The sequence below is a fragment of the Capra hircus genome, chromosome 23, assembly GCF_001704415.2.
Source record: "Capra hircus breed San Clemente chromosome 23, ASM170441v1, whole genome shotgun sequence".
Taxonomy (NCBI): Eukaryota; Metazoa; Chordata; class Mammalia; order Artiodactyla; family Bovidae; genus Capra; species Capra hircus.
The window spans coordinates 5,249,264-5,268,528 of NC_030830.1; the positions used below are offsets into that span (position 1 = coordinate 5,249,264).

The 19,265-nt window shown below is 46.0% G+C and overlaps 1 protein-coding gene across 1 annotated transcript in view; it reads right to left on the reverse strand.

Annotated features, from left to right (window-relative positions):
- The window catches only part of NEDD9 (neural precursor cell expressed, developmentally down-regulated 9), a 53,277-nt gene extending 34,259 nt beyond the window's left edge, over positions 1-19,018 (reverse strand). Inside the window, exon 1 of the mRNA XM_018039015.1 lies at positions 18,816-19,018. Within this exon, the coding sequence (XP_017894504.1) occupies positions 18,816-18,827 (12 nt within the window). The 5' untranslated portion in view covers positions 18,828-19,018. The remainder of the gene's footprint in view (positions 1-18,815) is intronic.

Genomic DNA, 19,265 nt, shown 5'->3' on the forward strand with positions numbered 1-19,265 from the left:
GGCCAAAGCTTCAACATCAGTCCTTCCAATAAACATTCAGGACCGATCTCCTTTAGGATGGACTGGTTGGATCTCCTTGTCCAAGGGACTCTGAAGAGTCTTCTCCAACACCACAGTTCAAAAGCATCAATTCTTCTGTGCTCAGCTTTCTTTATAGCCCAGCTCTCACATCCATACGTGACTCCACCAAAACTGTCCTGAGGTGACAGAGCAGGGAGAAGGCTGACCACCCTGGACTCTGTCCCTTTCTCCAGGGCCCATTCAAGGACTGGGAATGGCTGGCAAGGAGGCCCTAATGCCTCCTGACATCAGGAGTGACAGGGTTGGAACCAGATCTATGGGAGTTGAGGGTCCAGAGCTTGATACTGGTGATCAAGAAGGGAAAGAAAAGAAACAGAACAGGGACTTCCCCAGTGGTCCAGTGGATAAGACTCTCCCTTCCAATGCAGGCGGCCTGGTTTCCATCTCTGACTGGGCAACTAAGGTCCCCTATGTTGCTCGTGGCCAAAAATCAAAAACAGAAACAGAGGAGACTAGAAGCGTGAAAGACCACAAGCCTCATTTGCATACATGAGCTCCAGGCATCTGGAGTTGGGCACGGCTGTGGAGCTCCGGGAGGCACTGAAATGGAGCTACGGGCCACAACCAGCTCGAGGCGGCTAGCAATCCCCGCATGAAGGCTAGTCTAGATGGTCTCTGCCTCTTGCCCCCATGACCCTCCACCACCACCAGCTAAGCCGCACGTTCAGGTTTCTAGACAGGCTGCCAGAGCCGCTTCTCGTGGAAAACCCAGGGAGCCGCTTGTGGACGCACCGTGGGTGTCTTCTGACTAGTTCCTCCTCCGTGCCCACAGAGACTGGATTCAGGGAGTCCGGTGAGGCTCCCCTGCCAGCCTGGTGCCTCAACACTGAGAGTTCTTCTCAGCCTCGGCCTAACGGGAATAAGTTAATTACTACCTGCACGAGCTACAGGGAGCCAGCAGCCTCACACACAGAGGGGTTACAGCTCCTTCAGAGGACCTTCGGAGGACACTTGGACCCGGCCTCCCTGTTCCACAGATGAGGAAACACATCTGGCAGAAGGGGACAGTTTATCATCTGCCCAAGGCCACACATCGGTGGAGTCCGAGATGGGAACAGAACTGTGGTCTCTTGGCCCAGTTCTCCTTCCAGGCCACCTTAGCTCTAGTTCATACTGTTCTGCAAACTGGGCTCCTTTCCGTTTTACAGTAAAGCTTTGAAGACGACGATTCTTTTTGTCATGTCTAGGGAATAAGTCAATTCTTGGGGTTTGGGGTCTTGGCTGTGTGACTTGGGCAGATTACTCCCCTCAACCTTTGCACCAGAACTTCCTCATCTGTAAAATGAGAATGAGGATAACATCCCTATGTCATGGATTTGCAGTGAGGATTAAATGAGTTCATTCAAGTCAGTCCTTGAACATAGTGGGAGACTTGGGAAGCAGTGATGACTGTTTAATGTGTTGATGGTGCTTTGATGGTAAGCTTCCTAGTAGGTTACCTCCTCAGTTCACAATCAAGGGTTCGTGATGTTATTATATATACTTCTCTATACATCTGATGTTTCTCTTGCTCATAATTACACTTCAAGAGAATCATATCTTGAAGCAGTATTTCTCTGAATTAAGAATGAGTTCTGGTCACTGCAACCTCTTGTTGAGTATTTGCCTACAAACAACAAAAGTGAAATCATTGGTTGATTCAAGAGACCTTCTGAGACAAAGTGAAATAATAAAAGTTTCCCAGGTGACTCAGTGGTAAAGAACCTGCCTGCCAATGCAGGAGACATGGGTTTAATCCCTGGGTCAGGAAGATCCCCTGGAGAAGGAAACAGTATTCCATTCCAGCATTCTTGCCTGGAAAACCCCACGGACAGAAGAGTCTGGTGGGTTACAGTCCACGGGGTCTCAGAGAGTCAGACATGACTTAGCGAATAAACAACAATGGTATTTCTGGAAAATTTTTATGAGGTTCCAGAAGAGTACCACCCATCAGAAAATGTGGAAAAACATGGGCAAAGAGGAGCTTGACTTTTGAAAACACTCGATATGTTGAGGCAAGAATTTAGTAAGAAGATAATAGCAAAATTAGCTTCAACCAGAACAGGAACCATCTCATTCAAAAGTGTACAGGCAACTCACAGACAGGCAGGTGAAGAGTTAATGTCCCTGGCAAGGAAAAGCTGGAGGGAACCTTTCTCTCACTGGTTCCATGAAGGCCACAAAGTCAGAAGGTATCTCTGCATATCTCACAAAAACCCAGGCAAGACAGTTTGCCTGGTCAAGACCTACTGCTTCGCCCACTCCCTGGGATATTTATCTCCAGGGCAGGAAAGGTCAACACAGAAACACATCAAGGGAAGATAAGAGAGCTATGTAATTTTATATCCAGCTGGATGGTTAGCCTCCAGAGGCTGGCAGTTAGAAACGCGGCTAGAGCTTGGCAAAGCACCAACACGGTCGGGGCACAGAACTCGAAAGCCAGAACATCAAACAATTACAGTCCAACTTGTTCACTTTACAAATGAGAAAAACGAGGCCCCAGACGTTAATGATTTGCCAAGTCACCTGGCAAGACGGTCAGAGAGCTGAGCTAAGAATGCGGGCCTCTTGTCTCCAGCTCGAGAATTAGGATGGTATTTAATAAAGTCAGAGGCATGTGCTACAAAAGCTGTGGTTCTAATTAGGATGGGAAATCTGCATTTAGAGTCATAAATCCTATTTGAGGGACTCTAATCATCTCAGCCTGTGGCGCTGACCCCACCCTGGCCTTACTTGAAACTGTCTTGGGCTTCTATGCTCCCCATCCTGGTTCTCCTTCTTCCCTTGAGCTCAAAACCAGTCATTTTCCTTCTCTTCCACAGGCCATTAAAAAAAGTTTTTTTAAGGTTTATTATTAATTTATTTAGCCGCATAAATTTATTTAGCAGCGCAACATGCAGGATCTTAGTTCCCCGACCAGGGGTTGAACCTGTACCCTATGCAGAGGAAGTGCAGAGCCTCACCCCTCGACCACCAGGCAAGCCCCTATTTTATCCCCCCTATCCTTTTAGTGGTCATGTTCCAAAAGGATCTCTGTTCTTTCTGAGCTCGCTCTCTACAGGACATCTCATTCATGCTGATGGCATCTAAACACCCAGGTGACACTCAGATCCACAGCTCCAGCCTCGATATTCCCTCTCCTCTCCAGTCCCGTACTTCCCATCATCTCGCGAGCATCTTCACTTCACATCCAAGTGCCAAAGCCCCCTTCTCCTGGTCTCTCTCAGTGAACAGCAGGCACATAGCTGCCCAAGACTGGAGCCTCAGAGGTTTGCTGAGTCACTCCACAACCCGAACCCCAATCAGCTGGGACCTGCTCATCCTCCTCACTGCCGCTCCCTGCTCAGGCCACCAGTGACTTATTTTTGGTGGGAAGGGAGGAGAGGGCAGGTACGGCAACTGCTTCCCAACTGGTTTTCTTGCATTCAACTTCTTCCCACCTCCAAACCCATCTTCCACATCACCAGAAGAGTTCTCTTCCCAAAGTTGGTTCCCTTTCTAGTTCTTGGTGATAGCATTTCTTGAGATCAAACCAGTCAATCCTAAAGGAAACCAACCCTGAACACTTACTGGAAGGACTGGTGCTGAAGCTGAAGCTCCAATACTTTGGGCACCTGATTCAAAGAGCCAAGTCATTGGAAAAGACCCTGACAATGGGAAAGACTGAAGGCAGGAGGAGAAGGGGACGACAGAGGATGAGATGGTTGGTTGGCATCATCGACTCAATGGGCATGAGCTTGAGCAAACTCCAGGAGATAACGGAGGACAGGGGAGCCTGGCCTGCTGCAGTCCACGGGGTCACAAAGAATCAGACACGACTCAGTGACTGAACAGACTTGTACCATCCCATTCAAGACCAAGAACTCCTTAAGTTCAGGGAGGCTGTTCTTCCTTGGGCATTTTCAGAACCAGTGTCTGAAGCAAAATACTCACTCATTGTGTTTGCTAACTTGAAATGGACTCTGATTCTGGTTCTCTACAGAGAGGGTGAAATGGTTTTCTAGAGATGTCTGCAAGGTATGCAGTGGAGATTTTGGACGTGGGGAGATGAACCACCAGGACCAGAAAGATAAACGGTGCGTCCAAGTCACTAAGCCTCAGGGCCAGAGAACGTGGGAGGCGGCCGGCAGGAAAGCGCCTCTTAAAACAGGATGGGGCGCCTGCGTCTGCCACAGAAGCTCTGAGCAAACAGGAAGGCCAAGAGGAGCCGGCGTCCCCATCTGGTTAAATACAATGGTTTCTGTGAGAGCCTTTCTCTCCCTTCAGTGCAGCAACCAAGGCCTGCCGGTGGGTGACTGAGCACCATTCATGCTTTGCCAGAATGCTTGGCTGCTGTGATCCCCGGGTTCCCAGGCTGTACCTGAGGACTGGGAGGAAAATGCCCGGCGTCACAGCAAGTACACAGAGCTCTGGACCACACTGGGCTTCCAGACCCGCTCTCGCCTGCCCTGCTACCAAAACGTCGGTTGCGCATCACTCCTACTGCCAGGGAAATGATCTTCCAAATACGGAGAGGTGTGACTTATAATTTCCATGACCATTTATGCCGTTCTCTGAAGAGAAGTGAGACACAATGACTGGTGTGTCATCCTCCCGTCCCTCCCCCCACCCCGCCTGGACGGATAGCATCATCAATGGCCCAGCTTCCTCTTATTATTCGGCTTCGTTCTATATTTACCACGCAGGAGCTCCTGCCAAGGCCTTGGGCCGCCACATTCTCAACAACGTGACTTTCCTGCGCCCAACCCCAGCCCCCCCTCCAGACTCTAGCCCTGGACTCCGGCAGGGACATGCACATAGAGCAAAGGAGGAAACGGTCATGGTCAAGGAAATCGGTCCCCAAGGAAGTAGCTGGGGGATGAGCGTGAGCGAGATCTCGGGACACACGGGAGAAGAGCAAGAGGATCTGGTGTCTTTAGTCTGCCAACAAAAATCAGCTTAGGTCTTTTCCATTACAGTTTATTACGAGCTTTAGAATACAATGTCTTGTAATAACCTATAGTGGAAAAGAATTTTAAAAAGAATACAGATACACACACCTATGTGTGTGTGTCCATGGGATTCTCCAGGCAAGAATACTGGAGTGGGTAGCCATTCCCTTCTCCAGGGGATCTTCCTGACCAACCTAAGTCTCCAGCATTGCAGGCAGAGTCTTACCATCTGAGCCACCAGGGAAGCCCTGTATGATCCCGTGTATACATATAGCTTCCCAGGTGGTGCTAGTGGTAAAGAACTCATCTGCCAGTAGGAGACTCAAGAGATGCCGGTTCGAGCCCTGGGTTGGGAAGATCCCCTGGAGGAGGAAATGGCAACCCACTCCAGTATCTGTGCCTGGAGAATTCCATGGACAGAGGAGCGTGGCAGGCTACAGTCCACAGGGTCGCAGAGTCGGACATGACTGAAGCAAGTTAACATGCACGCAAGCATGTAGATATATATATCTCCAACTCACTTTGCTGTAGAGCTGAAACCTAACACAATGTTGTAAATCAACTCTGCTGCTGCTGCTGCTAAGTTGCTTCAGTCGTGTCCGACTCTGTGCTACCCCAGAGACGGCAGCCCACCAGGCTCCCCCGTCCCTGGGATTCTCCAGGCGAGAACACTGGAGTGGGTTGCCATTTCCTTCTCCAATGCATGAAAGTGAAAAGTGAAATCAGCTCTACTTCAGCTAAACAAATAATCAGCTCCAGTCTGAGAGCCATCAAACCGCTTTGGCTTTCTCCTGCTCCCATCTTTAGGATATAGTGGGATGTGAGATTTCCCCAAAGAAGGACACAGTCACGGTCCAAAACCCTGGATATCTGCAAGTGTCTGGGTTTTGATTCCTGGAATACTTGGTTTAGACCTGGATTCTTTCATCAGATGACATCTGGAATGTGGAATTTTTTAAAGAGCTGAATCCTCTGGAGATTAAGTAGTAGATACAAGGCTTTCAGGTTTAGGAGTCAGAAGATATGATGCAGAGCGCATCTAAGGTTTTTTTCTCAGTAATATTTTCCCATTGCGACCTGACACACTTTTCATTAGGTGCCCTGAACCAGCTGCAGAACAGCGAGGTGTCTAGGAATACTATAGTCCCTAGTCGTGTTTCCTGACCTCTGGGGAGAGTGTCCACCAAAGGTCCCTCTGCACTGGGACCGAATTTCAGTCAAAGATTTACATATCCTGGAAAGTGCTTCTGAACCCCTATGATGATCACAAAGCTCACACCAGTGTCTTGGACTTTCTCTGAATATTCATGTCACCTACTTGGCTCCAAGTTCTCACATCCTCTAAGATGTTCATTCCTGAATGGAAGGTGCTTTTAAAAAATGTGGCCTTGGGCACTCAGAGGTGCTCTTTGACCTGCAGTGGCCCTGACATGCACGGTGCGGCTGTGCCCCGGGCATGGTGGCCCAGGAGGCGCCCAGGTTTGGTTCCTTCCACGTTGGCCTCCTCCACTTTGGTAAGGGGTGGTTCAGAACCCAGCATGACTTTGTGGTTCACAGACCAAAGGGGCATTAGTTCTTGAGAGCCAGTGAGAAGACAGACCTGATGCTCACTGCAAACCTGGATATTTTTAATTAATTTATTAATTTTTGGCTGCCCTGGCTCTCAGTTGCTGCACGTGGGCTTTCTCTAGTTGCAGAGAGTGGGGGCTACTCTTGGTGGCCGTGCTGGGGCTTCTCATTGTGGTGGCTTCTTTAGTTTCGGGGCACAGGTTCTAGGTGCATGGACTTCAGTAGTTGCGGCATGCGGGCTCAGTAGCTGTAGCTCTCAGGCTTAGCTGTTCCGAGGCCTGTGGAATCTTCCCAGACCAGGGATCGAACCTGTGTTCTCTGCATTGGTGGGCGGATTCTTATCCACTGTGCCACCAGGGAAATCCCAACAAATCTGGGTATTTGGATGTCGGAAGAATTTTTCTATGTAACTAGATTTTGTAACACGATATGGAGAGCATAGCTGAGATTAAAGAAGTGGTTCTTCAAGTGCTGGCTTTCTGCCTGCCCTAGAACAAATGCTATATATTTACCCCTGATTTTTGAGGTCGACGCAGGACAGAAATATCCACAGGCTGGGACCTGCTTACCAAGAAACCAATGGTGGCTGGGAGCAAACTCTCCGCTTCAAATAAGAAAAATGGCAAACAGGTTGTCAGGTGGTGTGGGTGTGGGTGTGCAAGTAAGTGTGCGACTTCACAGCCAACTTCTATTGCTTCTTGGCTGGCTGTGGAGGATGGGTTTGATTGCTGACATTAATTGAGAAAAATAAATCAGCTTTTGCTCACAAGTTTGATGATATACATGTGTCTTTATGAGCTCAATTCTCTGCTCTTTTGTGGTTTGGGGATTTTTTTCGGGGAGCTCCTGAGGGTCTGAAAGGTGAGAGAACACCCAGGTTTCTGCAGGTACTCAGAACCAGTAGTCACCCATGGCTTGACCAGACCCACCAGGCTAGAATTTTAGACTGAGAAGGAATCCCAGAGATCATTGTAGCCCAAGCTTCCTGTTTTACAGCCCAGAGGGTCTCCTATTAGATAAGCAGCAAAGCAGATCTAGCATCTGGTTCCCTCTTAATCTCGGATATTTTTTTTCCTGCTGGACTAGGGTGTGCTTCCTGAGAACCTTCTCCATCTTAGAATTGAGTACCATTGCTATTAAGCCTCAAATGCTGTAAGCATTTGTCCCAGGTTGCCTGGTTTTGATAGATTTAAGCCTAGTGTATTGGCAAGGGATCAAAACCATGGGGCAGGCACAAATGCTTTTCAGGGTCTGTCCCTAGATAAATCTGACAGGCGCCACATAATGATGACGGCCTGACACCCACTCACCCAAAAGATAGGTTTTATTAACAGCAAAACAACCATCTGGATTTCAGCCAACATTACAGTGTTGGCACCGAATGACTTCTATTTGCCTGTCTAGACAAATCCCTCTAACATTCAGGTACTTGGGGAAGTGAAATGAGAATCAAGTCATAAATGAGTAGGGGACTCTAGTCCACAAATATTATAATATAATTCCCCCCAACTGTATTATTTCCCAATAGTCAAAACACCCAAGTTGTAACATCTAATAAAGCATATTTCAAAGAAGGGAAAGATCTTCCTATTTTCACATGCCCATCTATCTTATCTTCCTGCATCAAGGTATGCAGTCCCCAAGGTATGAAGTTATATCTAAATCCATGAATGCATATATGTACATATGCTATCAATCTTTGCCTCCCAGCCAGAACACAGCTGATGCAACTTGGGTGGCACCCCTCACTGGAACTCTTAGATGACTCCTGACCTAGGTTTGACGCCTGATTGTTATTCTCCTACTTAATTTCTGAAGTCCTCAAAGAGTTTTTAAAAAATGGATTTGTACACGTGGTTGAGCAGGTATATACAATCAGAGACTGTCAGCACTGCATTTGCAGAGTTGCCTCAAGAAAGAATCTTTAGATGCTGAGAAGCTAATCTTCGCTTCAGGTGATATGTGGCCATGTTCAGAGGCATTTTTGGTCGTCACATTGCGTGTGCGCATGTGCGGATGTTATTGGTAGCTAGTGGTCAGAGGACAAGGATGCCGCAATGCACAGAACAGTCCCCACAAGAAGGAATTATCCACCCTCAATGTCAGTAGGGCTGCGGGGGGGGGGGGGGGGGGGGGGGGGCGGAACCCGGACAGAAGGATGCACGCGACATTACTAAATTGATAGAGTCTAATCTCGGTCCTCATCTTGTCAGATTAATGACAATGAGTCACTGCCTTTTGTGCCTCTGTTTCCCCATTTGCAAAATGGGGATAATGCACACGTTCTTTATAATAACATCAAGAGGAGTCATGGAATTATATATGCAAAACACTGACTTCTTCAGAAGAAAGGGTCTCTGTAAAATCAAAGCACAGTTATGATTACTGCACTATTATGAGCTCATGAAATTGCATCTTAAGAACTGCACTCCTCCCCCTCAAAAAAAAGAAAAAAAATTCCTCCGGGGAAAGAAAACAAACCAGAATGATCTCATCATGATTACACCTGCCACACCAAAAAAACAGACACAGTTCAGAGGAGCTAAATTCTTTCCCTCCAGCAACGAAGTAAGCTGCGTCTGTAATTAAGATCTTAATAAGGGAGGGCGGGAGGCTGGATGCAGATGCCGCAGGCTCTGAAGCGCAGAGCCATCCCACCAGGTTTCAACAAGAACAATGGAAACACAGCCCCGGTCACTGCTTCTTGCTCTCTCAGGTGTTCTCTGCATGGTCCCTATTTCAAAGCGATCTTGCCTTCATTTCTTCACTTCCACAAGGAGAAAGAAAAGGACCATCTTATTATTTACAAGTAAATGTGTGTGTGCTCAGTTGCCAAGTCGTGCTGACTCTTCGCGACCCCAAGGACTGCAGCACTCCAGGCTTCCCGTCCCTCACCGTCTCCTGGAGTAAAATGTTATGTTGTAGATATTATTTAGAAGTAGATTATGAAAGGTGTGCCAGAATCCACTTTAGAAAAAAAAGCCCTGAGGCAACTTTCTGATACAACGCTGGAAAAACTCAGATAGAAAGCTGACCTAAGGCAAAGGGGATAATGCCCTGGACAGCCGATTGATCGTGGGAGCAGCTTGTGTTTAGTGTCCGGAACAACCACGTGTAAACTTCCCAAGATGGTCCCCGTTTCAGATATCCTTCCCGGGGTTAGACCATCTGTCCCATGTTGGGGTCTGTGATACACGGATACGTACCCACAGAAGGGAAATATATTTTAAACTAAAAGATAGACATCTAAGTATGTATCTTGTTAATGGATCTGCCTTGGTTGAATTGAGGATATAGGAGAAAAAAAGACAGGTACTGATAAGAGTCTTGGATTTAGTCAACAGACGTGTTCTCTCATTGGCAAGGAATCAAGGTCTGTTCCAAGGGCATCCGGGCCTCTGTGGGACTGTTGAGCCGTCCAACTCCACCGTGGACGCCCCTGGGCTGTGTCCTTATCATCCTTTTCCTGGTGCTCACTGCACTTAGCAGCTCTGAGTGGGAAAGGATGGAGAATCAGAGAAGAACACGGAAGTTCTATCCCAGAGGAGCACTCAAGGGAAAAGGGACTTTCTGCCAGTGTTCTTTTGATGGTCCTGAAGCGGTGCTGGTCCTCTCAGCCACATTTCCTGCTGCTTCTAAGTCACGCCATGAATGACAAGCAACAACAAGCAAGCAAACAAAAAAAAACCAGTGACAACAACAGGCTCATCGACAGATCACTAGCACGTCCTGTGAGGAGGCTGCAGCGCCTAGAAGCCCGCTTTCCCGCCTCCGCAGTGTGCTGGCTTGGCTGGTTACGGCTATTCGGGGGCTGAGAGAGGGAAGTCCAGCTCACTCTTTCAGTAGAGTGCAGAGCCTGGGAACAGAGAAGCCTGAGGCCTGAGTCAGCCCCATCTTCTGTGGGAGTGAGGTGCTGAGTTCCGGGTAACACGCCGACTACCACAAGTCAGTGAGACTACGGCTAATTCATACAAGAGACAGCACTGGGTTTCCACATACGTAGAAGAAGAAGAAGTTAGGAAAAATGCTGTCTAAATACACACTGCTTTACTTAAATAGAGAGATCTGGTTCAAATCTGAGCTGTATATGCCGTTTGGTGATCACAACTTAGAGTTTCACAAATAATCCCCTCTCCCCAACACACACAACTAAGGGTAAAGAAAGGAATGAAATTTAAATTAAAAAGATGCTATTAAGCATTTTTCTGCCATGCTTGCACTTTCACGTATTCAGGGTTGCTCAATCTTTACTTCTGGTAAGTATAAACATCAACATTCCACATAAGGAACAACTTTGGTAACATCTTATAACTATTACCTTGACATATTAGAAATATCAGGAGGAATTCTCATCTGCAATGTACATACCAAGATCTACAAAGAAAAAAGATGTCTTCAAATCAGTAAACCCAGCCTTTGAGGAAGGATCGTGAACCACCTACCTAAATACCATTTAGCACAACTCATGTACTAAATTAATTGGGGAAGAGGCTGAGAGAAGGGACTAGTCTTTTTTGTTTGTTTAAAAAAAGAATAAACTGGAATTTAGTGGTCCATGATGTCTGTGTGTGTTCTCAGCTGCTCAGTAGTGTCTGATTCTTTGTAGCCCCATGGACTATAGTCCACCAAGCTCCTCTGTGCATGGGATTTCCTCTGTGCAGGCAAGAATAATGGAGTGGGTTGCCATTTCCTACCCCAGGAAATCTTCCTGACCCGGGGACCAAACCCTGGTCCCTTGTGTTTCCTGCATTGGCAGGCAAATTCTTTACCACTGAGCTACCTGGGAATCCCAGTCCATGATGAGACCTAAGCATATGTATTTAAAAACACTCCACTGGCAGCTTTATTGAGTTGGCCCAAAAGTTCATTATATACGGAAGATATATGGAAAAATCCAAATGAACTTTTTTGGCCAACCCAATATTATCTCTGTAATTAGCTGCCCCTCCCCACACCCCACCTCAACCATGAAAAATCACAGTCACATGCCATCACTGCTTATATTTTCTGGGCAGTCTGTTCCACCTTCCTCAAAGTGCATGCCTGAATTCCCCTAGATCACACTGTCTGCCTTTTGAAAGAAGGTACTGCTCTTTTCAGTGCAGAGTGGAAAAGGTTACCAATGAAGCATTTATATTAAAAGGAAAATTGCTCAGGAAGACAGTATTGAGTGAGAGTGAAAAGCTGGCTTAAAACTCAACATTCAAAAACCTAAGATCATGGCATCCGGTACCATCACTTCATGGCAAATTGAAGGGGAAACAATGGAAACAGTGGCAGACTTTATTGTAGGGGGCTCCAAAATCACTGCAGATGGTGACTGCAGCCATGAAATTAAAAGATGCTTGCTCCTTGGAAGAAAAGCTAGGACCAACCTAGGCAGCATATTAAAAAGCAGAGATACTGCAGATGGTGACTGCAGCCATGAAATTAAAAGATGCTTGCTCCTTGGAAGAAAAGCTAGGACCAACCTAGGCAGCATATTGAAAAGCAGAGATACTACTTCACTGACAAAGGTGTAGTCAAAGCTCTGATTCTTCCAGTAGTCATATATGGATGTGAGAGTTGGACGACAAAGAAAGCTGAGCACAGAAGAATTGATGCTTTTGAACTGTGGTGTTGGAGAAGACTCTTAAGAGTCCCTTGGACCGCAAGGAGATCCAACCAGTCCATCCTAGAGGAAATCTATCAGTCCTGAATATTCACTGGAAGGACTGATGCTGAAGCTGAAACTCCAATACTCTGGCCACCTGACTCGAAGAACCGATTCATTAAAAAAGACCCTGATGCTGGGAAAGATTGAAGGCAGGAGGAGAAGGGGGCGACAGAGGATGAGGTGGTTGAATGGCATCACCGACTCGATGGACGTGAGTTTGAGCAAGCTCTGGGAGTTGGTGATGGACAGGGAAGCCTGGCATGCTGCAGTCCATGGGGTGGTAAAGAGTCAGACGTGACTGAGCGACTGAACTGAACTGTAATGTTCCCCAGGCATTTGGAGTCCTCTTTTACTAGTAAGAAATGCCGCAGGGAGATAACTGGAATGTTCAAAGTAAATAAGAGGAAGGTGGGGTTGTTGACAAAGTATAAACGGTTTTTTTTTTTTTTTAGGGGGACCCCTTTTCCATGCCCACGTTCTTTGCAATCATCCATTGCCTAGGTAACTGGTAGCTATTTTCTGCATTTTAAATTGAAAGGAGAGTATTTCTTCCCAGTGGCCCCATTTTGTTTATCTTGGCAAGGAGGCTTGGTAATTAAGTCTATATGTTACTGGAGGGCTGGGATACCAGGGGCTGGGATTTCAAACCAATTTGTTTAGGTTCCTTTCTAGCCCTAAAGTGATCTAAAAACAGATCATCAGCACCTCTAACTTTATACCTGTCACTCTGACTCCAGTAGGATGAGGGATGTGGTTTACCCCGAGCCCTACTCACCTCCTGTATCAAATCCACCTCTGATTCTTTAGTCATGACTTTTCTCTTTTTTTCAGTAATATTTTTGTCATGGAAAAGCAATTCTAGTGAAGGTTTTCTCTTACATTTTAACCTATATAGTGTGTCTATCAATATCCCTATATATGAGTATATTCTGAATATTTTATATCTTATAAATGCATTGTACCATAGCTGCCATTTTTAAATGCCTACTATGTGCTAGAAACTGATGATTTTCAAATATTATATCCTTACAACTATCTAATGAGACAGGTATTATTACTCCCATTTTATAAATGAGAAAATGGAAGCTTGCCTAAAATTATACTGTTAAAAAGCAACAAAAGTGAGATTTAAAACAGAATCTATGTTCTTTCCAACAGGCCATATGGGGAAAACTCTTTTAATAGCTGTTTGTGTATTTCATGTAATCCAACATTCAATTCAATGTTCGTTGAGTACCTCCTATGAGCAAGGGCCTATAACCTCAGGAATATCAAATCTTATTAATAACTATGAAGATACCAAAGCACTAATATATTAGCAAATGGGGACACAGGTGAGTTGGTACACCCTAGTGTCTGGAGACCGCATTTCTACAAGACACAGCCAGGCCCATGGAATATTTAATAGTACTCGATTATTTTAACGTAGTAAATAGGGTTTTGACATAATCCAAGTTTTGAGTCCACGCTATCCTTTCAAGTCTGTTGGGCATATACTTATACAAGGAGAGCTGGGGCCTGCTGGGATTGTCTATTTCCAGTGCAGCCACGGTAAACACCTCTCCATGCAAAACATCTCACTTCGGCTTTAGAACAATCCACGAGGCCGGATTAACGCTAGTTTGGTGGTGGTGCTCCCTCCCTCAGTCGTGCCTGACTCTTTGCGACTCTACGGACTGTAGCCTGCCAGGCTCCTCTGTCCATGGGATTTCCCAGGCAAGAATACTGGAGTGGGTTGCCATTTCCTCCTCCAGGGATCTTTCTGACCCAGGGATTGAACCTGAGTCTTCTGCATTTCAGGCAGATGCTTTACTGCTGAGCCACCCTACAGATAAGAAAGCTGAGGCTCACAGAGCTTAACTTGCCCAAGGTTACAGAGCATTGAGTCACAGCAAACAGAAATGCCTTTCCCCAAACCCCACGCTCTACCTTGCCTCTACTGCAAGAACACCTAAGACCAAGTCCCCGTCCAGGCCCCAACACACAACAGATCCTGGATCATACTTTTTATTCAAGGGCTTGCCTATCAATCTGCCTCTATACAGATAAAGGGTGAGTCTCTCATTGAGTGGGGCTTACCTAAAGCTGGACAGCCCCAGTGGGCAACCTTGGTGAATTCCAGGTATCATTTAGATAGTAATTTGGTTGAAAGGGGTTAATGAGTAAGGCAGTGCTAACAGAGTAGGGCAGAGGTGAAAAACAGAAAGCCTATTGTAGAGATGATAGGAGACAAAGGTTTAGGCTTCTGATTGTTGCATAGAGTGGATGGATGAGGAGACTTGACTTCTAGCAAGTACAGACGAACCAAGTCATGCAGGCACAAAGAGACAGGAGCCAATGAACAGGAGCAGCAAGGGACCACGATTTTCCATAGCAGACTCAGAGGAGAGCAGGAAGACAGGGGTACAGAGAGTGCTTTGAGTGTGTCACGCCTGTGTGGGTGGGGGGAGGCCAGCCCTCTAGAAGTCTGGTACTGGAGAAGTATAATGGATGCTTGAATGAAAAAAATGAGAGACAATGAGGTCATAAGGGCACAAAAGGGGAGTGAATTGGCAAAGAGGCTTGAAAAGTAGAGAGGAAGTTTCTTTAGAAGTGGGGGGCGGGGGTGCAGACAGGAAGCCGCCGCTGATGAGTTCTTAGAAGAGGACTGATGTACATCCCAGCAAAGAAGGGGTGCTTACGGAATCTTTGTTACGTGCATCTTGCACACTTGGTGCTCTCAGAACACCTTCAGTCCCGTAAAGACTTTGATCTCCAAGCAGGTAAGTCATTTAGCTCTGAAAATGGGCTTGCTCAATCAGTGAAACAATACATAAGAAAACTTAATTTTTTTCAAAGCATCTTTTGTTGCTTTGAAATCTCAGATGGGATTTAAAAAAGAGGCAGGGGGCAGGGTGTGCAACACACCGTTCAGAAGCGTATACAACGTTTTAAACCAAAATGGCAAAGCCAGGGAAGAATCAGGAATTACATATAGACTGTAAGTAAACAGGCTGACTAAATGGAAGACACTTGGATCACATCTTCTCCAGTCACTCTGAGAAAATAAAAACATTTCCAAAGTCCCCTTGAAAGCTTTTCGTTAGCACACTCTTTCTGCTTTCCCTAACCTACCTTACCCACATTCAGTCAGAACCCAAGAATCTGGACTTCAGAATGTAGTTTTCTTATTTGTAGTCTAAGTTTCATCTATAATTTTCTTCAATCAAAACATTCAAGAATGAATTTGTTGAATGGCAGACTAGATAAATAATTTAGAGTTTCAGTGTACGCACACAGGATATAGAAATTTGGCCAAGCCACAAAAGCTGCTCAGCTATTAGAGATCAAACAGTCCAGGCCTGTGGGGCACTTACCAGGCCTGGGCCTGCACAAAGTGGGCGGGGCCTCTGCTCAAACACAGCTGTGCATCCACTTCTCAATTACCCTCCTGGCAGAAAGTAGCAACAACCCACCCCCAGACCCTCAGGAGGGAGGCCTTCACTGAGCACCACGGCCACTGAGGCATAGCCCCCTCACCCACCTCCAGTATTGCAGAGCATGCTGTGTATACTCAAAGGAGCTTGGGGAAAATTCTTAATAAATGAAGCCCTCCATAATTTACTGATTAGAGAACTCCAGACGGCATCCTTTAAAGAGCAATGGAACCTTAAGTGCATATGAGAAGAACGGCTCCCTTCCTATGAACAAATAAAAACACATACAATGTAACCAAAATAGACCCCATATAGGCTAACCACCCCCAAAATTCACCAAAGTAATAGCTTGTAATAGCTTGCATTCCACCGTGCTCAAGAGACTATAAATGCATAGCTGGCTGACTTGGAACTATGTGTAAATTCAAAATGAGTGGAGGCTTGGTTGTTCTCTAGTTATGATCCCTGAAGTAGCCAAACCAGATAATCTGGTTAAAAAAAAAAATCTTATAGTGACAGGATTATAAATCTCTCAGTGAGCATTTTTAAGTCTTAACTGAGCTAAATTTGTATTGTTTAGAGCAACAGAATATCTAAAAGGTAATTCCCAACTCCAGGGTTTTACAATCTAATAATTATCTGGCTTTACTACCTAAGTGGCTTCAATGCAATGACTGTCAGACACTCATTTCACTTTGCTTTGTAGAGGCACTGTTTAAAAAAAAAAAAAAAAAGAACCTACTCTGCAGGGATACTTTGAATGACATAGAGTCTTGAGCTACATGGGAGAAGAAAAAGCAGTCACACAGGACATTTTAGGAGGTCACAGATAGTTCTTTCTTTAATAGTTGTTTAAAGTCACAAGTTCTAGAGCCAGATCACCTTGGTTCAAATTCCAGCTCTGCTACTTTCCAGCTGTGTGGTTTGGGATAAATTACCTAGCCTCTCTGAGCCACAATTTCCACATCTGAAAATGAATATAAAGTATTAACACTACCTCATGGAGTTAATTGGGAAAGCTATATATGACAACCCTGTATTGTCATGGTGAGTCTTAAAAACTGTTATTTATCATTCCTCTATCTTTGTGTCATCTCCTCTACTTAAAATAACAACATCTCCTCCTGAAATAGTCCATTATTAAAAGAGAGAAAATAGATTTTGTAAGAAAGGGAAAGTAGATTGCTTCAGCTATTGGTTCTATTTATACTCACCACAAGGTGTCAATCTGTCATTTGGTTAGTTGGGGAAGTCAGAAGTTTTGCTGGTAAAGATGCCCACAAGCTAATAAAAATCATATCTTTACAGCATTTGGCGGCGTGTTTGCCAGCAGAGAGGCAGGGTTTCCCCATGAATGCCAACCACAGTTCACATCATCAGCTGCCATGATGTTTTCTTTCCACAAAATAAAACTAAACATGATGAGGTCACTGAATAAAAGTGACTTTAGACTTTTTGTCACTTTCCAGACTGCAGTACTCTATGTTAAAAACAGCTATTTATACTTTCCAACAATAAATGCAGGAACACATTTTCTCCCCCGCCCTACCCCCGACCTCCCCCAAGGTTTTTATGAATCTAAAGGCATTTACAGTAGGAAGAGGAGGGCAAAGATTCACTGAAGGCTAAATAATATGTGGGGACTTAACATTAGTGATATCTTATCACTGTTCTAAATAAAGGAACTGCGTAAATACCAGTGAACCATTTCAAGAATGAGAGCTTTCCTGCCAGGTAGAAGGATCTGCCTCTGGTTGTATCCTAATGTCAAAAATACTAAGAATCTTCAGGATTATCCATCTCTCTGATCTTTCCTATTGAGGCAGAAAATGGAAAGCTGATAGTTGTGATAATTGATACCCCTGGCCTTCAGAGGGTTCTAACCTTTTCAAGGAGAACTATAACTCATGCATCACAATAGATACTTTCAACAGTTAGATTTAGAGCTATTGAACATGATTTATAGCTTTTGAATAAAAGGCTTATCACGGAGGTTAGCCAGTGGCTATCAGCCAGGACTGAGGATTTACAACCTCACATTTAAGAAAGGATGAGCCAGAAGCTGGATGATTCAGAAAGAAGGCAAAGTAGCTCTCAGCTGGTACAATCCTGCAGGTCAGACAGGTAATTCAAATTGCCAATCCCGGAGCATAAATACCTTGCCAAAACGCATTTCAATAGCAGTATGTTTGTTTAAACGTGCTAACATAACAATAATGCTCAGTCTCTTTTTCAGTCCTGTGGGACTCTTTGCGATCCTTTGGACTGCAGCCCTCCAGGCTCCTCTGTCCATGGGATCTTCTCAACCCAGGGATCGACCCTGTGTCTCGAGGACTGTGTCTATTCCAGAACAGAAGTGTTCATCCTCCAAGGAAAATTCACCTTCGATTCTGTGCAATCAGCTTGAATAGGGGTCTCCTGAAGCTGCTAGCCTGGTTAGATGGAGGCAACTTAGACAAAATAGTATATTCTAAATAAGTTAAAATCCTTTTTCCAGGAATAAACACACAAATGCATGGGAAAACAGGCTGCTGAGCGTCCTGACACTCTTTTGAGTTTCAGAGACAATAAACTGGCTGGAGCCTTCAAACCCTCCGTCCATTCAAACGCCATGAAAGTATTTCCAAGAGATAGCATATATTCAGTTGGTTCTGAATCCAACGTCCTTTATGGATATCAAAATCCTCCATCATCAGCTGTATAATAGTACCTGGAAACTTTAAGTTCTCCCACTAAAATTATATATGGCAAACTGCTTCCCAAAGCGAACGCTTTAATGCAAAGGATGAAAACTGCTTGAAAATAGCCAGCCTGAGAGACTTAGCACTTTTGATTCTTCTCTTACTACGGCTCCGGGGGCGTGGGGGTAGTGGAGGCTAGGCCCCGGGAGCCGGGAGTCCTGAGCCCAGGCGCGCTCCCCTTGGAGTTAGACGCCCTCCGATCTGCAGTGACTGCCATACCCCGGCGCCAAGACCGACACCGACGCCGGGGAACTTGCAGCGGGGGTGGATTGGGCGCGCTGCGAGCTCCCGGCGTAGGTCTCAGAGGCTGGATCTCTGCCTGCCTGCTTGTCTGGCAACCCGGTGATCCATCTCAGAACCGCTCTGGGGGCACAGCAGAGGAGCTGTCACAGTGGTGGACACACACATACACAGAGAAACCTTCTGCATAAGTCACTCTTACCTTATACTTCATCTCGGCAGCGGTGAACTGAGCCGTTTTCCTGTACTAGCGAGATTGCACTAAGCACCAGCGAGCCCGCCCCTCCATCGAGCGCTGGGCTTAAATGCAAGCGAGGACAGCCGAGCTTCGGGCCGCTTCTCCGCGCAGCACCGACCTCAGTGCCACTCAGCCCGCCCAGCCTCTGAGCTCACTGTTTTCGTCCCGGCCGGCAGAGCACGGAGCTCGTTTGCATATAGCCTCGCCATTGGCTCGCGGGCCAAGGTAACGCGGACGCCCCGCCCACCCCGAACTCCTGGAAACTGACAAAGAACTTGTAATGCGATCATTTATTTTTACATTGTCGGAGAGGGTGGAAAAGAAACTCGGGAACCTTCCCGGAATCCTACCAAACATTATACTTCATCTACCCCGAACCTCTACCAAAACCCTGGGAAGAGGAGATGAACACTT